The sequence below is a fragment of the Eschscholzia californica genome, unplaced genomic scaffold (assembly GCF_041429995.1).
Source record: "Eschscholzia californica isolate CP2 unplaced genomic scaffold, dmEscCali1.0.p SCAF_5, whole genome shotgun sequence".
Taxonomy (NCBI): domain Eukaryota; kingdom Viridiplantae; phylum Streptophyta; class Magnoliopsida; order Ranunculales; family Papaveraceae; genus Eschscholzia; species Eschscholzia californica.
Window position 1 is genome coordinate 15,051,179 of NW_028238472.1, and position 20,632 is coordinate 15,071,810.

The 20,632-nt window shown below is 36.1% G+C and overlaps 1 protein-coding gene across 2 annotated transcripts; it reads left to right on the top strand.

Annotated features, from left to right (window-relative positions):
- The first annotated feature begins 2,444 nt into the window (after positions 1 to 2,444).
- Positions 2,445 to 18,160, top strand: LOC147537368 (phosphatidylinositol deacylase). 2 transcript variants are annotated; one of them, XM_086642189.1, is made up of 18 exons: positions 2,445 to 3,406; positions 4,265 to 4,510; positions 5,222 to 5,412; positions 8,235 to 8,406; positions 10,149 to 10,286; positions 10,366 to 10,555; positions 11,178 to 11,323; positions 12,149 to 12,325; positions 12,650 to 12,760; positions 12,941 to 13,060; positions 13,957 to 14,113; positions 14,836 to 14,999; positions 15,120 to 15,206; positions 15,651 to 15,979; positions 16,179 to 16,260; positions 16,435 to 16,574; positions 16,851 to 17,121; positions 17,483 to 18,160. In XM_086642189.1, the coding sequence occupies exons 1-18, from the start codon at positions 3,116 to 3,118 to the stop codon at positions 17,816 to 17,818; spliced, it is 3,348 nt and encodes a 1,115-aa protein (XP_086498315.1). In that variant the 5' UTR covers positions 2,445 to 3,115; the 3' UTR covers positions 17,819 to 18,160. The 2 variants fall into 2 exon arrangements, with proteins under 2 accessions (XP_086498315.1, XP_086498316.1); XM_086642190.1 differs by having other exon boundaries at positions 16,875 to 17,121.
- Positions 18,161 to 20,632: the final 2,472 nt, after the last annotated feature.

Sequence of the window (20,632 nt, forward strand, 5' to 3'; positions counted from 1 at the left end):
CTCTGTCCAAAAACTGTGTAGTAATGTTACACGTGATATCTTGAAATGGGCCCACAAATTGCAATATTTGTTCAATTGCTATATTTTTATGCATGATTATTTTGAACTCTAATATAATCATGTATGTTTATTGTCTTTTGTAATTAGTATCATCTATATCTGCCAACGTGAACAACATTCTAGTGTTTAACGACACTAACTTTAAGAAATGGAAGGAGCATGTGATGGTTGTGTTTAGCTGCATGAATCTTGACATTGCTCTTAGGATGAATCGCCTAATGTCTCTGTCCAGTTCAAGTACCCCTTAACAGAAGGTTGCTATAGAAAAATGGGAGAGATCTGATCGGATGAACCTGATGATCATGCAAAACTCAATTCTGGACTGATGCGAGTGCTAAAGAGTTCCTCAAGAAACTTTCTGATGGCTTTTCAGCGAGTGGGAAAGTTGAGACAAGCACTGCATTATCTAAGCTTGTCACCATGTGGTATAACAATAAGGGGAACGTAAGGGAGTACATTATAGATATGTCTAATATGGTGACCAAACTCAGGAACTAAGGCTTGTATTGTCTCAAGACATACTTGTACATTTGATCCTCATATCTCTCCATGCTCAGTATAACACACTTAACATCTCCTTACCGTTAATGCTCGAAGGCGTATTGGAAAGTGAACCTTCTGCTAGGTGGTGCAAGATTGTCATGTGCGTTTATGAGTTTGACCAAATTACAACAATTTGGTCAGAGAGGTTTGAACGTCTCATGGATGATATGGGATTTGCTCGCTGCTGGACAGATGGTACTTTTTATATGCACTTAAGTGTACATGGCCTAAAAACCATTGCTATGATGCACTTCGACGAGATAATCATTATGGGGGATGATAGCAGCTTCATAAACAATACAAGGACTACTAACACGAACATATGATTTGACACCTCTTGGAGATTCCCGACATTTTGCTGGATTGGTCCAGCTCACTCGTTGAGGAGGAGACATCTTTCTCTCCCAAAACAATTTCATTTAGACATGTTGAGAGAGGAAGACTTGCTACAACAAATCCAACCGTGTCTCATTCCGATCGAAGGAGATTCTGTATTGAATGTATATAATGGGGAGCCAATGCAATCCGGAATCGTCTCTATCAAATTCATCCATCTTCACTTTCATAGCCTCAACTTCCGCCATTAATGTTTTGTTTTTCTCCGTTAAATCCTAAATGACCCCCGAAGATGACTGTCGAACCCATAAGTCCTTTGGTTAACCATTAAAAGACACCGAATACGGCTACCTCGCTCACGTCCCATGACGGTGCCAAATATGCCATTCGGACTTGGCGAGTTGTCAAAATCTTTTGAAGTACTCAGGGCAATTCTATCTGCATCTATTTCATCCATTTGTCTTTGTCAAACAATATAAAGTTGATTAGTGTCCACATATTTCACATACATAATAAGATATTAAACATATCAAATGTTAATATGAAAAGAAACTTACTGCTTTTTTAGCAGAGCCCTCATTTACAATCCCGTTGCCACCTTTAGGAGATCTAGTAACTTTAAAAAATTTTGCTCGACTAATGATTTTGCCGCCTTCTTCCATTTCGACCTACAAAAGTTAAAATAAACGAAAAGTATTTAGCAATTAACAACATAACAATAATGTAAGTTTGTCAAAGTATTTTAACAAACTTATGTTTAAGTGAAAGATGAAGCTTTACCTCCGATATAGCTCGTGTAAAGGATTTAGAACTCATAGTGTGAAGACACTTCGCGGCAACCCTGTTTTTGGCATTTCTTTCGGAAACTATCTATATTAAAAAAATACTTTAAGGAACACATCAAAATTTTACTTAAATGTGCAAGGTTACCATGACCTCTCGTACAATAACTAAACCCTTGAATCACTGAGCTGTAACTTGATTCATGTCATAAATTCCTTTAAATAATAATAATTATTTCGAAAATAACATACATGATTCGATATATAAGGTCCCCGACTAAGTGGTCGCTTTGGGCCCAGACCGCCCCTGGTTGTACCTCGTCAATATCATTTATTCTTACTATTGAAACGCTTGGAAACCCTTCTTCAAGTGAAGATTGTTGGTTTTATTTTTATCCTCTTCATCCATTTAGTTAGGGTTTTGAGAAATAAGACAATGAAGTGGTAAAAATGGTAGCCGTACAATACTAAGAATAAGACTAACTGGACTAGCCACGATGTGATCAGATCAATCAAAACTTTACGTCCATCTTTTGAACTTTTCTCTTGTATTTATGTAAATAGAGTTGCTAATAGCAAAGCTAATGAACTTGCAAAGAATACTAGAAGTTTGAGAACTCCACAAGAATGGCGATCTGTGTGTCCAATCTTGGAGTAGGAACGGTCCCTTTGTACATACTCTTTTGGTTTTATTGGATCAGTTCTTTCTAAAAAAATAAAAATAATAAGACTAACAAGAAAAAAAAAAGAGAGAAAAAGATGGCAGATTAATTACTGTTAATTACTGTTGGCTCCCTAAAGAGTTTTAGCTTTGTAAATACCAGCTGCCAGGTTAAAATGGGGGTCATCGTGAACATCGCCAATTTTCTCACTCTCTCCCCAAGTCCCAAGTCTCATCTCTCTCTCTCTCTCTCTCTCTCTCTCATCTGTCTCTTCCTCCATTTCCATGGCAGAATTCCCCTCCTTCCCCATACCCCATACCTCCACCAACCCTTCCCAAATCTGAACCCCTCCAAATCCAGTTACAGTTGCCAAAATGCTTCTCCAATTTCTATAACAGAGAACTCGATGATTGAAATTCTAAATAGATCTTAAATATCAACAAAATCCAGGTTCCTTCTTTAAATTCCAAATTTTCTTTCCAAAACCTAAACCCTCAAACACCAGTTTCGGTAAATTCCAAACTCAACAAACTTCAGATCTTTCCCAAATCTAGGATTTCCAAGAAGGAAACTCAATATCGGGGGGAGTAATTAAAGAAGTTTGCTCTTTATTACCAAATCTGAACTTATAAATTCAAATATTATTCATTATATCTGGATTTGATGAATAAATATGGTAATAAATGAGTAAAGGGTTTTAATCATTTAGCTAGATTTAGATAAAAAGAAAAAATGGAAAGTTTCAAAGTGAAATTTAGAGCTGCAATTATTGTAATTATTTCAGTATGGATTGGTCTTGCTGCTCTGTTAGATTTGTTAAGAACTACTCCAAATGGTTGTGTTATGACATATATGTATCCTACTTACATTCCCATATCTACACCGGCTAATGTTTCATCTGTAAAATATGGATTGTTCTTGTATCATGAAGGATGGAAAAAGATCGATTTTCAAGAGCATCTTAAGAAATTAAATGGAATTCCTGTGCTTTTTATTCCTGGCAATGGTGGTAGCTACAAACAGGCAAATTCCTTCATCTTATATATATATTTGTTTGAGTTATCTTTTGTACTTCATTGCCCACCAAACTTATCTTTAGATGCACATAAACCCTTAAAAATTATGAAACTCAAATTAGTAAATGAGTTTGATATAGTTTGATATCTGTATTAGTTAAATTTGGCTAAGCTCGAACTTCAGTTTTAATACCGAGAAGGCGAGAAATTTGCGCGACACATTCATTAACCTAAGCATGGAGATTCAAGACTGCTATTTGAAAAAGGTTGTGAAGAGTGGTCAGATAGGGAGGTCGACTGAATCTATTGTTGAATTTCGGGAGTTAGACTGAGGCAATGGAGCATCATCCTCTTATGATCGTCATCAGTTCGATGATACAGATATGCATTCTCTGTCACTGAAAGATATGCATAATGAAATCACCACACAACAACAATCACCACATGATGACATTGACAATATGTTGGTAAACAAAGATGGTACCGCTTTCGAATTGTTACGATTCCCCAATTCTACTTGAGCATGAAGAGCTGTTGCATGTATCTTGAGCGACTCGCTCCTTACAAAATTTGGACGGATGCCCCAGTTTGACAAGGGCAAACGTGTCTCATGACTCGCTTCCTGTAAAAAATTCTATTCGCTTGACCAGAAATAGATTTCCTACCTAGAACGTTGTTGGATAAGAACCTTGAAGTAACATGAGCGTTGTGATGGGGATTTGTAGTCGTTGATAATCTTAAAGTCGGAAAGTTTGTGCTATATAGTCATTTTTCTTGCCGCCATACTGACTCCTTAGTTGTTTCTGTCACCATCCTTCAATTTGCATTGTTGGGTTCTCATCTTTCTGTTCTTTTTTCCTTTCAGGTGCGCTCTTTGGCAGCAGAATCTGATAGGGCATATAAAGGGGGTCCACTGGAGCGTACATTTTATCATGAAGCTTCCTTAACTCTAGAGGAAAGTGAAAATATTGATGTCAATGGTTTTGAAGTACCCAACCAATATAGCTCGGTGTTGGATTGGTTTGCTGTTGATCTTGAAGGGGAGCATTCTGCAATGGATGGTCGTATACTTGAAGAACATACAGAATACGTTGTTTACGCCATTAACAGGGTAAGGTTTTTCATTACAAAATGTGAATGTTGCTTACATTAGCGTTAGTTTTTTCATAGTACAATGAAATCAAATGCTATATGGAATTGGCTTGACATCTTCTTTGACATCATTTTTTGATTTAACTCCACAAGGGAAATAAGTGCACATGTCCAAGTATGAAGTATAAATAGAAACACCTAGTCCTATTAGGATGTTGTTTGAAGGGATGCTAAAAACACGATGTTAGTACATTACTGTAGAGAATCTTATTCAACTTAGTCACTGTGATAGAAACAAGAAATGTACTCGCAACGTGTTGATATACAGTTTTTTATGAGCATATAAGTCAATGCTACACTATCATGGTCTACTTGATTTCCAACAGTAATGAAGTATCTCAAAGACATGATAACATATGCCCATTGAGGACCTTTCTTGCCTGGCAGTTACCCCAAGTGTTTTTTTTTTGAAAGTGGGAATGAATATATAGAGAGAAAAAACTATGTACACAAATGGGGTTAGGGAGGCTCGGAGAACAGGCGTCTCACAACATCCAAGCCTTCCAATTAACTACAACGTCTACATAAGAAACAAATTTGAACTTTGGGATGCACATTACCCCAAGTGTTTAGACACTTAGTTTCTCAATTCCCTCTGCTTCAGTCTGAGAATTACTTAATTGGCAGTTTTAGCTCTAGTCTAGTTTTTCTGATCTGATCTTACTTGCAGATTTTGGATCAATACAAAGAGTCTCGTGAGGAGCGCTCGAAGGAGGGTGTTGAGACTAGTAGAAGCTTACCAAGAAGTGTAATACTAGTTGGTCATTCTATGGGTGGGTTTGTTGCCAGAGCTGCAATAGTACATCCACATTTAAGAAAGGCATCCGTCGAAACTATTCTCACTCTTTCAACCCCACACCAGTAAGTTTTTTTGTTTACTTTCTGAACCACTTCACTGTGGTTTCAATTTTTCAAACTTAAGTTTCGATTAAATTGTTAAGTTAAACTGATTATGCCATTTTCACTGTTATTGATTAATGTAGTTTTTAAATGATTGACTGATTCCAGCTGGCATATGATATACCTATTTATGTGCAGTCTTTCCCTCTTGATAAGCAAATCTACAGTGGGTAATCTCTGCAATTATGCCACCCAAACCGCGAAATAAATTATGTTGCACTTCAATATCCATATCCTTTTAGACCGACCATATTCATCATATCCCCACCATCACACACAAACACGGATAATACAAGCACCTTGGCGATGTTTAGTCGACCAAGGTGCAAGGTAGCTAGCTCCCTAGAATCAGCTGAAGATATCTTACCCGGGTTTCCCCTGAGAAAGAGTAAATAACAGTAGCCTAATCGTTTCACCTCACGCTTAATACAACATAAAACATGTAAAGATCTATCCAACTTCCTCTACTGTCAGGAAATTTTGCTCAAGGGGGTACAAATTGGAAGTATTAAAGAAAAACTAAATTCAAATAAAAGAAAATTCATATTTATTTATTCATATTACCATAATTAAATACAAATCTATAGTTAACTACATCGAGTTTTTTCTTCTAAAATCGTGGCACAATAGCTTCGTTATAGATAGAATAAAAATATCTCTCTCAACGTATGCGAGCAAGTTATCGTTCATCTTTAGCTTTTCCTCGTGGATTACTCTTGAGTCTCTTAATATTTGAAGACTCTTTAAGGGTAGACAATTATTTTAAAATATCTCTCTATTATTTTTTAATATATAATAAATACGAAACATAATTGGTTTTTAAATTTTAGAATATCTATTGTGTCATTTTTTATTTTAATATGAATGTGAAATAATATTTCACAGAAAGGTATAAAATAAAAGTAATAGACTAGTCAACACCTGGTTGCTTAAGTGGTCAGTTTTGACATAAACTACAAAACCGTGAGGTCTAGGTTTGATTCCTATAGGAAGTGGAGTCCGGGTTTCTAAATTTGGGTTATTAAAAGTATAAATAATAATAATAATAAATTTGTCTCTTCGATAAATAGAAGATTTAATAACTGAAATACATAAACTCAAATTGATTTGGATGAAATAATAGAATCATGAAAACAAATACAAAGAATAAAAAATTAGATATATTACCTCAAGTTATTTTTGCAGCCAAGAAGAAACTTTAATAAAAAAGTTTAGTAACCGAGTATAGAAGATGATGGAAAAGATAGAAAGAGGTCGGATTTTAAATTGTTTACTAAACCCTAATATATAGTATTTACCTACTTACCTTGGCATTTGACCTGCCTTAAACAAGGGATATCCAATGGACAATAACTTAGACTAGGATTTGTCCAACACCCAACGGTCCAAGATTTCACTTGATTAGAATTGGTTATGTACTTTTGTAGGCTACTGGACTTCCTAATCAGAGAAAGAAGGAACTGGCATTGTTAAAGGAATTTTGGTAATTATTACCACTATAAAGGGAAATCCATCTTGGGTTGTGGGGGCACGTGCCCCCACGGGTCCCAAGGTGGGTCCGCCACTGTCTATTGTGTTTCCATACTCGCTTGTGTTTCACCAATGAGATTCTTTTCCGGACAAGAGAAGGAATATTTGTATAATCAAAAGGTAGTGAATGATTAACTTTTCCCGTCCATTAGTGAGATTGTTACTCCTAACATATGAAGCATGCTCAGCTCGTCCTACTTCGTCCAATCCCCAATTGTTAAAGATACGCTAGATATGTATGATCCTGTTCACCATCTCCTAAATCTTGAAATTAAACTCCACTATTGCCCTATGTTTCTTCTCCATTACTGTCCTTAAGGATAATATCTTGAATATGCAAGGGACACTAAGACGATTAATGGATAGGTGTTGGTACGAGCACCAAAGCTCGGAAAAAATCTTTTTCAAGTGCTATCTCATGGGTAGTATGGAGCATTTGGATTTTGAGCTAAGAAGTACGACTCAGACTCAGACTTGGCCGAGGTTCAATTCTGAGTCAGGAGCCGAGTCAGCCGAGTCGGGAGACTACTAGACTATAGGGTGTACTTACTAGTAATAGACTTTTTCCTTTTATTTCTGATACCAAAAGATTTTAAATATTTTACCAAATAACAACTTAATTGCAAGTTTCCTTAACTATTTAATATGCTTGGTATCCCAAAGATTACTAGTAATAGACTTTTTATTTTAGAAATTTTTTTGTTATCCCAAAGGTTTTAAATATTTTACCAAATACTAACGTAATTGCAAGTTTCCATAACTATTTAATATGTATATAAAAAATAAAGAGAAAAACAGTCACACCCGAGCAAGACCCGAGTCAGCCTGAGTGACTTGGGCTAACCCTAGACTCGGGAACTCGGCTCGGGGTATGGCCGAGTCCGAGCCGAGTCCCGAGTCACTCTGCTGACTCGGCCGAGTCGTACTGCATAGATTTTGAGAAATAAAGCTATCTTTCAATTAAAAAAAGTTGATATTGATTTATTTGCACAAAAGAATACTATTCATAGGGGTAGAGGTCAAAATAGGGTACAATCCACTTCCTTTTATGACTTTGTCGTCGCACGGGATACATTATTGTTGACTCAGTAATTTTTGTGTTATTGTAGTGGCAGCTTGTCTGGTTTCTGTCTTTGAAGCCAAGAAGCTGACCTTGTCGTCCTCTTGAAGATTTCTCTTCTTTATAATTATATTTTCTCTTTAATATATTCAATCATTTCTTGAGAAAAATGATATTAACCTATTCCTTCCAGGTCACCTCCTGTGGCATTGCAGCCATCTTTGGGTCACTACTTTTCACGTGTAAATCAAGAATGGAGGAAAGGTTATGAAACCCAAACTACCCGTGCAGGCCGTTGGTTGTCCAATCCTACTCTCTCTAATGTTGTTGTTGTCTCCATTTCTGGCGGCGTTCGTGATTACCAGGTTTCTACACTGCACTTTGGGTCGTCCCTTATTTCAACCAAAGTATACAAGATATGTTATTCTACCTGATATGGTTTTAACTAGTCTAAACTCTAAATTAATTAAATCAATTAATAAGTGGCAAAAACATGAGATGTGTGTAGAAATGCGCGGCCGATATCACGGGGAGTTGCGGAATTAGAGACTAAGTTCAGATAAAGTGGAGTCAGGAAACCGAAGAATGAGAAAAAGAGTAATTTTGTTTGATAAACATTAATAGAAAAGGAATTTAGTCTAAAAAAAACTTATAAAGGAAATAAATGACGGCGAGAGAAAATATGTGAGAAATTATAGGATGTTAGAATCCACCTAATTATTATGTTTGACTAAATAACAATAATCGAATTATTATCCTCTACACAAACAACATTTATGATCTTCTTATTCAAGAAATCGACCAAACTAAGCATGATAAGTTACATAAGCATACACAAGACTTGATAAAAGGAGTGATGAGGTCCAACTTATATCGACTTCCGTAAGTCAACGTATTCTAACTTAAATATTATGTGTCAAATTCTAAGCATATATAATTGAACTTCACTAACTATCATATCGAAGCTAATAAAACACAACTAAAGGGTCGATGATTTACGAAAAATATCCGAGTTGATTATTGTAAGCATGCAATACATGTAAGAGAAATCATTATAAGATATTGAAGTTAAGGCGATGCGAGAGTTCCATAGGTGATAGCTAACGAAGTTATCCAATGTGATTATCATAAGCATGCGATACATGTAAGGGAGAGCATTATGCAATATTGATTAAGTGGAAACGTCAAATTCGACTACATGTTCTACCCAAGAGGAGAAGATTAGTTTCCCATTAATAAGACATTCATGATCAAATAATAAATGGCAAGAATAGACAAGAAATAAAAGTAGAAATCAAGAGAAATTCGCCAGAGGCTCCTTAAAATGCTGCACCCGAACAACTCTTAAGTCCACCGTTCTAAATCCATTTCACTTCTCTCACTAAAGCGTAGCCCACTTGCCCCCAAATCACTCAGCCTTCCTCTCTCTCACTTCAACAAGATTCTTTCTAAAAAATGAGATATAATCTTCTCAACCTAACCAAACTTAATTAAATAGATAATTATAATATTACAATAAATAAAATATCTACTTATCGTAATTAAATAGAAAGGTATTCCAAATTTATCTTGAATCAAAATCTCAAAAGGAATAAATAGAATCTCAATTATCTAGTTTTTGCCCACCCCTTAAGGGTCCCCAATTCATAATTCTCTCCATCTCCGAAGAGTTCATCCTCGATCTTAAACCGTTGGAGAGTTTAATAACCAAAGTAGCATTGCAGTAATGGTAGCCAAACAAATTTGAGACATCCCTGAGTTTAAGTCCTCAAACATAATGTGATGACAGCCGCACCCCTATTACTTTGATACTTCATATGTTTTTATAGTGATGGCAAACAACCAACAATAGGGTAAAGGAGCAACTGAAGGGGTGGAAAGTTAAAAAGTCGGAATCAGAAAAAGGGTTTTTTTTTTTAGATGTTAATCGAGAGTCGTATTTGATTAACGCTCCACATCCTAGGGCATCGGGCTTCTTTTCAGTGTCATACATTGCCCTTTTTCTTGTTCACAATTAACACCACTTATTTGCTTGTTAGCTAGCTACTTTTTAAAACTTTACTTCGCTACTTGCATCTTTGTGTAAATTTGCCTTTTCATTTCCTAGGTTCGTCCTAAGTTGGAATCTCTTGATGGAATCGTGCCCCCTACCCACGGATTTATGATAGGTAGCATGAGCATGAGGAATGTGTGGGTTTCAATGGAGCACCAGGCTATTTTGTGGTGTAATCAACTTGTTGTACAAGTAAGTAGAATTTCTTCTTAGTTTTTAGAGAATATGTATTTTCCTGCTGGTATTCAAGAATTACTTATTTTTATTACAGGTATCGCATACTCTTCTAAGTTTGGCTGATGCAGAAACTGGTCAACCATTTCCTAGTACACAAAAAAGACTGTCTGTGTTCACCAAAATGTTCCAGAGTGGGATACCACCGAGTTTTAATTGGATAACTCCTATGCAACAGTCTAAGATTTCGACAAAAGTACCGGTTGAGGATATTCAGGCTGCTGCTGGTATTGTCTAAAAATCATGTTTTTACTGTTTGTGTTTGAAAAGTAGTGTTACATGTCATAATCATTATTGGTGTTCAAGTTTCATGTTTGTTTTACATGATTTTCATTTTGTGATTGTAGCAGTCTATATATCCATTGCTTCTAGACAGTCACTTTTCCAAGTAGAAGTGGCCACAAAGACACATGAGAATAACTTAAGCGGTCATCGATATATTACATTGTAACATAACAATCGTTAACAATTTGACATCAGAGACCGCCAAATCCGATGTTAATGATAAAGATACTACCATTTGCGAACGGTGTAACTTGTATTGAGTTTACATTTTCAGAAAGGGTGCTACTACAATAAAGTTATCAACTTTCGATCATTATTTTAGTCTTCTTAGTTGTAGAAATCGTTTAGTCATTTCTGGTATGGGATATTCAAACATAAATACTGATCTACAACATAGTTTACTTAAAATTGTATGTTCCAACAGACACAAGACTGTGCTTTCATATTATACTAGAATTTATGTTGATGTTTCTTATATTTCACCTTGCATTTTTTTCTAGGTAGTTGGCCTCAATATATTTGCTAAGGTAAGAAAAATGTAAAGCCTCTATGTAATGCCTGTAGGATCTAGAGGAGAAGCTTTCTACCCTTGCCCACATTCAGTCCACTGGAGTGATGATAGCCTGGAAAGGGATCTTTACATTCAGGCTCCTACTTTCGCTGTTTTAGCAATGGATGGGAGGCGACGGTGGTTGGACATCAAGAAATTGGTTAGCTTGGTCAAGTTGGTCTTACCTACTGTGTTTATGTTCAATTGTGTTATATCAATGAGTAATGGCTTACTTGTTTGCTGCGGTACTTTTGTGGTTTTGTCCATTATTGTATTCAAAGAGATACCCGCTTCAACCCTAGGAAAATACATCTTTAGTTCATACTTCATATAAACCTATGTATCATGAAGATTACTTAGAGAAGACAGTGCCACCATGACTGCAGAGTGCAGAAGAAAAAAAGGAAAAGAAAAGGAAAGAACAAAGAATTAAGAGAAGTTACATATTTTGGGAGAGCAGACAAGAATAAAAAGGAGAGGATCTATCCTTGTTGCTATTTTCATAGTTTCTGTGGCTGTCAATGTGGTTAATATAAAGAATTTAGTGTTTCTACTTTCTTTTCTAAAAACCATATCGTACCTCTTTACCGTAGTTTTTATATTTTATAAATAAAACTCTTCAACATGCCAAACCCTAAATCTAACTTTTCAACCTTATTAAGCTTGTATGGCCAAGTCACCTTCATGCAGGCCCACCATGCTAAATTTCTCATCTGGCCCTAGAGAAGTCTGACCTACCTGAAGCAAATATTTTATCCAGGAAATCTATCCCTCAAGAACCAACTAGTATTAGGTCTAAACCGACCAATCTCAAATCCCAAGTAAGGACATAATATTGTTTAAGGCTTTGGGAGTTGCTATCTCGAGCACTCCCATACCTGTGTCAGTGATACATTGATGCAATTCTACTTTTTTTGTGTTCTTCTAGTGACTGTGCTTGCATTTTCCTATCTAATTAGTTGACTACTTCAATTTTTATGCTTAGGGAGCAAATGGAAAAACACATTTTATATTTGTTACAAACCTCGTTCCATGTTCCGGGGTTAGACTTCATCTGTGGCCCGAAAAAGGCAAAGTATCGTCAGAAGTACCATCAAATGAAAGAATTTTTGAGGTTACTTCAAAGATGGTGCAGATTCCAGCAGGACCAGCACCAAGACAGGTACTGCTAACTAATAAAGGAACTTAAGTCCTATTGCTTGCGACCAAGTCATTTCAATCTGAGCATTACTGTGGAAAATGCATCTAACATCTCAGTTTATGATGTGTTATTTCTTAGTTAAAATGGTGTATGCGTGTCAGCGTGTGTAAACTACATTGGCAGTTACTGAAAAAAGTCCAACTCTAGTTACATTTTTGTGGTTGGTAAACCTTGCTTAAGTCACAGATGCTTAAGTATTTTAGTTCCTAGCTTGTTTGTAAGAAATGTTTAAGTTGGTTCTTTGACTGATGCTATAATGCATTTGTGTTGCTGAATGCTGAGTAGATTGAACCTGGCAGCCAAACTGAACAAGCACCTCCATCTGCTGTTTTCCGTTTGGGTCCCGAGGACATGCACGGTTTCCGGTTCCTGACAATCTCAGTTGCACCTCGTCCGGTAATTCTTCTTTTTCCGTTTGAGATGAATATATCATTAATCTTTTGCAATGACAATTTAATGAAGCCGTAGTTTTGCATGTGCTTGTTTTACGGGGTGATTAATTTATTCGCACGGATTGCACTTTTCCAAGGTTGTTTTACTTGAGTAATTGATATGTGATTCAGCTTCTTTTCTTAGACTGTGTCAGGTAGGCCTCCACCAGCAGCATCCATGGCAGTTGGCCAGTTCTTTAATCCAGAAGAAGGGAAAAGAGAGTTCTCTCCTGGCTCCCTCCTACTTTCGAGCTATGCAGAGCAGGTTAGCCTTCAATCCATATGCATCTGTTGGTGAAACCCGTCTATGCTGTGTTTGGATATGTGAGAGGAAGACCTAAATTTACAGTTTCGCATTTGCTTTCTGTGCTATACTTTTGACAAATATGGGTTGGCTAGATTAACTGGGATCATGCTATGGCGTCGTGTACTCAACTATAACTATATGAAAACAATGTGTTAGTCCCCGTGAATTTGGTAAGAAAGAGATGCGACAGTAAGAACAATATGGATGGTTGCTCTTTTAAAAACACCAGGTGCAAAGTCTCATCAAAATTAAGCACAAGACGCTTCATTGAGAAACCCTTGGCAACAACTAGGGTCTTATATCAATTAAAAAGTCAAATACTCATACCTTTTTTGCCAACTAAATATTACATATATATACTTGTAGACTGTAGTGTCTGTCACATAAGCACCGCAAGGCATAAACCACAACTTAAAGCCTAATTTGGCCATCAAATGTTTGTGAAGATTTACGGCATACAAAAGGATACTTCAAATATTCAAACCTTTATTGCACTTCAAAAAGCTGTCATTGTAAGTCATGAGAAAACAGACAGCCCCGTAGTCATAAGACCCCTGCTTTTGCACTTGTATTAGGAACCAGAAGGTTGTTGATACTGTTCCTAAACACCCTGGAAGAATTGCTTGGTGTTTTGTACTAGTCTAGATAATGTTGATTGTGGTGGCAGCGATTATGACTGCCCATGGGAGAAATGTTCAGAACTAAATATGTTCTGCTTATTATTGGAAGGCTTATCCATATTCTTTTACTTCCATTAAAATTATGTCATTCAATTTTTAGTTTAGCAAAAGAAATAAGAGTATATGAAATATATACTTATTTTTGTAATAGAGGATTTTGTGGATGTCATGCAGGAGATGTTGTTGGAGGAGGGTCATCCTCTTGCTTTGAATCTGTCATTCTCCATAAGTTTGGGACTCCTGCCAGTTACTTTGTCTTTAAAAACAAAAGGCTGTGGAATAAAAAATTCTGGGCTTCTAGGTGAAGAAGCAAATGAGGTGGAGCAGAGCAGTAAGGCTTCATTAAACAAGTTACTATTTATGACATTATGACTACTCTCTATTGGCATCCTAAGACAACAACGCCTTAACTTGCGATCAGCTCATTCTCGAGATATACTTATAATTTGATCTTTATGCCACAAACATTTTAAAGGCGTTCGCTATGTTAAGTGATCCTTAGATTGTTGCACTTCTCTAATGTGTAATTAAAGACCTAAGTTGCCCTTAAATATGTTCTTAACTTCTCCATACTATTTTCCCTAGTATGTTTGGATTTGACTTAGATAATGGTGTATCCACTTGCTAAATGTGCATAGAAATTTGATTTAGTCTATCACCAACTCTAAACTGTGTTTTCCATATTAGTGCAATATTCTCTAGCTGCTTTTCCAGGGTATGTTTTGCATATCTTCATGTTCATGATCAATAGAATTGTCATCTCCTCTTCAGATTCAAATTAAATAGCTTCTTCTATGAAGGAGATACCCGTAGAAGTGCCAATTGTTTAAAACTGCCAATAACATGAATGTGTATGTCAAAAAAGGTTTCTGACTTCTGTCTCATATTATCATACTCCTAGTTGAAACAGTAACAATAATCTTTTGTTCACTGGTATTCGGTATATCAGTAACTATTCATCAACAAGATTAAACTTAATTTGCACTTTTTTCCCAGATCATACCTTCCTTCTGAAGGCTTCCTCGTAATAATTTCTTCTCTATTGTTGTGCAGGGCTTTGCAAACTTCGTTGTTTTCCACCAGTAGCTGTGGTTTGGGATAAAATATCAGGTCTTCAGATAATTCCTAATCTATATTCAGAGACAATTTTGGTGGATTCTTCACCTGCTTTCTGGGGTTCTTCTCAAGGGTCTGACAGGACTACTGTTTTGTTAATGGTATATATCCACTTGCACAAATTGCTTATCTTTCATGCGAGTGAACTCTGTAGAGTCATTATTCCCAATTCTTCCTTTGTCATTTACTTTGTTCTGTGTGTTGACCTTGTCCTTCTACAGGTAGATCCACACTGTTCATATCAAATCGGTGCTGCTGTCTCAACCACAGCTGCTGCAGGAAGATTTATGCTTTTGTACGGCCCAAAGGTGATAATCTTACTTCATCTGATTAGCATAATTTTTCAACTGCGAGGTTTTATATGGTCTAGTTATCACTCTGGAAGTCATGATGGCCAAGTAGTCTGTCTTGGATACTAAGCTGGGGGTGATGCATGATAGATTCAGATATATCAGTGATACACGAAATAAATTTGTTTGAGGGAAAAACTATATTGGGATGTATCATGGTCTAGGATTTTAGAAGATTTTAAGGATGTTTCCTTTCTTGATATGGTTGTTAACTGGGATGCTTAGATGATGTAACAAGCCCCCAATGTTTTCTGCCTTCTCTTTTTCTCTGTAAAATTATTTTCTTTTTTCAATATATATTAATTCAAACTTTAAAAAAAAAAAAAACTATGGTGTGCTGATTTAAGCTTTGATAATCAAGTTCTCTTTAAGTTTTCATTTTATGGTACGTTTTTCTTGCAGATAGTTGGTTTCTCTATTGCTGTTATATTTTTTGCACTGATGAGGCAAGCACGTGCCTGGGAGCTTGATCTGCCTCTACCATCCATGCTAGCTGCAGTAGAATCAAATTTTAGAATGCCACTACCATTTCTGCTTGTATCTGTGGTACCCATTGCGATTTCATTGGTTATTTCCTTGTTAATATCAGAGCCACTTCCACCATTTTTCAGCTTCTTCACTGTCTCCTTGATTTGCTATGCATTTGCAAATGGGTCCGTGATTATTCTCATTTTGATTTCTCAATTGATCTTCTACTCAGCTGCCATGGTACACACTTTCCTCAAAACAAGGTTCGTTGTGTTCCTTTAATGCTTTTATAAGCTAGAGTCAATTGTCTCCTCCAAGCAAGAATTTAAATGCCGAAGAGTTCAACTGAAACACATGATCAGACTTCAAATACCTTCATGGATTGTGTTCTGATTGTGGAGATAAGTATATTAATTCTGTTGTGATATTATCCTTAGCTGAAGGAAATTTGGTATTATGCAGATGTCGAGGGTGGGAAGAAAATTACAGCTTTGTGACATTCCGGCGGTTTTTTAGTATCATTTCTAGTTTCTCTGCATTCAAGGTAATCTTGGATCAGAGATAATGATCCACCAAAGCTATACAATTTGGACTGGTAGTGGAGCCCTATCCTCCTCCAGCATTGAACACAAAATTAGTTCAATTTGAATATTGCTTTGTTTCCTATATCCCTATATCTTGTGCTTGCCAAATTTGATCTGGTTCATTCATGAAACAGGCAGTAAGGATTTTCAAAGGCAATCAAACTCTTGTTACTGCAGTGGTTGCAATTATTCTGGTCTCTTTTGTTCATCCGGCGCTTGGTCTTTTCTTATTACTATTATATCACGCTCTCTGCTGCCATACTGCTCTCTGCAAGTACGTGTTTGAGTTTCTTTATACATCCTCATCTCTCTTTGACGCCATATTTGTAGTTTTATACCCATTGTGATATATCATTCGTGCTTTGTGATAAACGATAACCGACCGGTTGGGCATCCTGATTTATGCATTTGAGTGTCATCTCGGCGGTCATCCCCGTCTCTGATTAGTTGTTAAACTTTTGTTCGAGAGTCATGATTGAATGTTGTTTTTGTAAATTATTGAACTTCTGATCATTCTGACCCTTAGGGTTAACCCCGGTTTTTGTAACAGTTTTTTGGGGGCTTCATTTCGCAGTCACGCACAAAAGGAGCTGTTTGATACTAAAACCAATGAAAATGAGAAGTCGAAGCGTTCAAAATTGAAATCCATGAATGGATTTGACAAACTTCTTTCCGTGGAGGAAAACCCTCACAATAGCCCAAACTCCGCAAGAAGTTATGGTGAGACCCAATTAGAGATGTTCAACTACCAACATGGTATGCTAATGTTGCACCTTCTTGCATCTGTCATGTTTGTTCCGTCACTTGTAGCTTGGTTACAGGTATCCCTCTTTGTCCTTATTTGAGAATGGTTATTATTATTGTTATTGATTTATTATTATTACTAGTATTATATTATTACTTTTGAAGTAGTCTTATTTCTTGTCCTCAAATGAATGGACCTGAATGTGAATATTTAATCAATTTGAACCCTTAGGCTGTTTGGAACTCAAAATGGGGAGACCATTATGTTCTGTGGGCTACTTAACCCCAAAACTAAAGAGCACTAGGAGCATAATAGCAGAAACCCCCACCCCTGCAATTTTGTGTTTCGCAAAACACCAGCAGCTCGATTCTTTCTGAAACAGAAATTCACTAATTTGTTAATTCTCATATTTCGGATCTCCATTTTTGTCCTTGCAGAGAATTGGTCTAGGTCAGAGTCTACCATGGTTTTGGGACTCAGGTCTTTGTACACTCCTCATTTTCCACGGTCTCTTCTGTACAAACCCCGGTTTTGATTCTCTCTCATTTCCCTTTCCTGGTTTCCGGGGGAAAGAGGTTGGCTTGAGCTTCATCTATCTACTCGCTGGATATTATTGTTCTCTCTCTGCCCTTGCTTTAGCTCCTTATCGAGCTTTTTACAGCATGGCTGTAGTCGGAATCATATCATCTGCTTTCAGAATAATAGAGAGAAGAAACAGAGAGAAGGGAGAGACTCAATTTAGCTTTAGCAGGAAACATTCTCATCGCCATTAAAGAACTGCCTCCAGAAGCTACTATACACATAGAAAACATATAAAAGCAGGAAGAAGTTTCCTTGTACATTTTCTCTCTCAGGTTAGTTTCTGACAGAAAGAGAGGTATCCAGGAGCGGCTTTGCAATCGGGTAAGACATTTGACTCTGGACATTTTTTCACACAAGAGAGACAAAATATCGAAGATTGGAGCGGAAGGAAAAATTCTAATAGTGGTATGCGATTTTATTTTCAGTTTTATCACCCATTTGTATTGATGAGATAGCTTTATTTGTTCATTCAGACAGAACAGTGGAGATCTTATAATCATTGTGAATGGATATCAGGTTTGGGTTTGAACTGAGCTCTTTCTGTCATCTTCTTTTACGTCTAGAAAACAGTTTCTATAGCCCTTCAATTTTTTATCGCTATAACTAGTTAGCTAAACCAAAAAAATCGTTGTTATGATCGCTACTTAACATCGGACATCGGGGTTTCCAAATAACAGTAACAAAGTAAGGGTTGGGAATTGTTATGAAGAATGCTGTTCTGTTGTTTTAAAATGTAAATGTAGCAAGAAGAAAGAAAAAGGGAAAATGGTTATTTGGGTTCAAAATATTATTATAATAACTAAAAACACCTAAATCTTTTCCTATTAAGTAGAAGCTACCAAAATATTATAGGTAATAATAGGTCAAGTTTAAAATAATTTTGATATTTATTATTAAGGTCATTTTCTAATTATTTTGTTCTCAATATACCCTTGTCCATTAAATTACTTTCTCTCTTAAGAAACCCAAATTTTTTTTCTGGGGTTTTCTTCTTTCTTCCTTCTTCTGGGAATCCTTCTCTTCTTCTCCTTCGAATCTTCTTCAAATCTTCTTCCTCGGATCTGCTTCCCCAAACACTTATTATTTTCTAAATCAAATATGTCGAATTTGGAAAGCCTATGGACAACAAAATTAGCTCCAAGTGGGCAAAGTCAGGTTAGTTTCTGTAATAAAAGTCCTGCGTTTTTTACAAAATTCAGAATGGTATTTCTCGTGCTCGATTTCATAGCATGATTCGTCGAGGGCTTTAGTTGTTCCTGAGTTTGCTTTTGAAAGTTTAGGGTTGAAAGATAATGGGTTCAGATGTTGAAAGATAACGGTATTAAAAAAGTGAAGCTTTTTGATTCTGATGATTCAACAATGAGTGTTTTAGCTGGTACTCAGATTGAAGTAATGGTTGCTATCCCTAATGGTCAACTTACTTCTATGAATGATTATGATAGAGCTAAACAATGGGTTTAAAGAAATGTTACTCGTTATAACTTTAATGGAGGTGTAAGCATCAAGTAAAGATTCTATCTTTCTTTTGTTCTTTACTTTTTCCCCTTTTCTGAATCAAAGAGTTAAGTTTTGTTGTTATCAAGGTTAGATAGATTTGATTTTCATATTGCCATCAATCTAGGGTTCATAGTCTTTGTGATATCATGGGAATCTAATTCATTATTAAACTCATATACAGGTCACAAACTAACGTTGGTTTCTCATAGGTTGTTGATATGATAATCACTTAGCAAGTTACTGATTTTGTTGTTCATAAATGCTTTCGATATTTGTACTACTATTGGCAAATAAGTGATCAACTGATCAATCTGCTAATGTCTCTGCCATGTAAAAACATGTTTTTATTCGTAGTACAAGACTATTGTTCCGGCCTAATTCACAACCCAAATTTACTTAGTTATAAAGTTGTATATCATTCAAATTTTGTCAGAGGGTTACGTTCGCTTATTCATGTTTCTAAGTCAATTTCTTCATCTAGGATCTAGATAATGCGTTTGTAAAAACTCGGCCAAAGAACAACTCAAAGAAGCCTCAACAGAAAACAACTTGATTGTCGCACATGCAAACGCAGTTTGCAAAATCGCAAATGCAAACTCAGTTTGCAATATCGCAAATGCGAACACATGTTTGCAATATCGCAAATGCAAACACATGTTTGCAGTTTACATTATGCAAATACATGTTTGCAGTTTACAGATTGTTGCAAACACGTTTGCAGAAAAACGTGGCGTTTTTTTCTAGATTTTTTTTTTGAAAAAAAATATTGAAACTGGATCTTGTTAGAAAGCTAATGAAAACTCATTTCTAAATATATAATTTTTATAGAAATCCGACATCTCAAACAAAAGTTATATCGATTTAAAGTTTAAAGAAAAATAAAAGAATTTAGTTACACAAAATGACAAAAAGGGGGTATTTTGGTATTTGCACACTTTTTGACCTGAATAATAATTTTCAAATGTTTTGTGCTCTTCTACTCATTTTCAATATTATTTTGACCTTTCTAGAAATTATCCCAAAGAAAAAATAGTTGGTGTTCTCGGGGAATAAAGGAATTTTCCGGGGAACAGAATTTCGGGTAGAAGTAAAAATATTTTGAAATATTTTGTTTTTTACAACTAGGGGTGGGATCCGGTCGGGCTTAATGAAGACGGACTCGGGCAACGAAATTTCGAGCCCACTACAAATAGTCGTGCGGGACCGGGCCGGACAAATGTTCCTTAGGGACTGCTTGTAGCCCGGCCGTGCCCGCGAGCCCGAGTGGCCTCCGGCGGTCACGGGTCCGACGGGTTCAGGTTTTCTTATTAAAAAAATAAATAAATAAATAATTAACTAAACATTTCATTTATAATTATGTTTTAATTAAAGTGCACAATTACAACTCATTATTATGAAACTTCAAATTATCATAGCTTCTAAATGAATATTACTAACAAAATTACAACAAAATCACAATATTACTAAACAAGACCATCTCAAAATTACAACATCTCGTATTTATGAAA

Excerpts from the sequence above, each read along its gene's own strand:
- LOC147537368 (XM_086642189.1), top strand. The coding sequence starts at position 3,116 with ATGGAAAGTTTCAAAGTGAAATTTAGAGCTGCAATTATTGTAATTATT. Across the intron at positions 5,413-8,234 it reads ACTCTTTCAACCCCACACCA|GTCACCTCCTGTGGCATTGC; the intron begins GTAAGTTTTTTT and ends TATTCCTTCCAG. Across the intron at positions 14,114-14,835 it reads AAATGAGGTGGAGCAGAGCA|GGCTTTGCAAACTTCGTTGT; the intron begins GTAAGGCTTCAT and ends ATTGTTGTGCAG.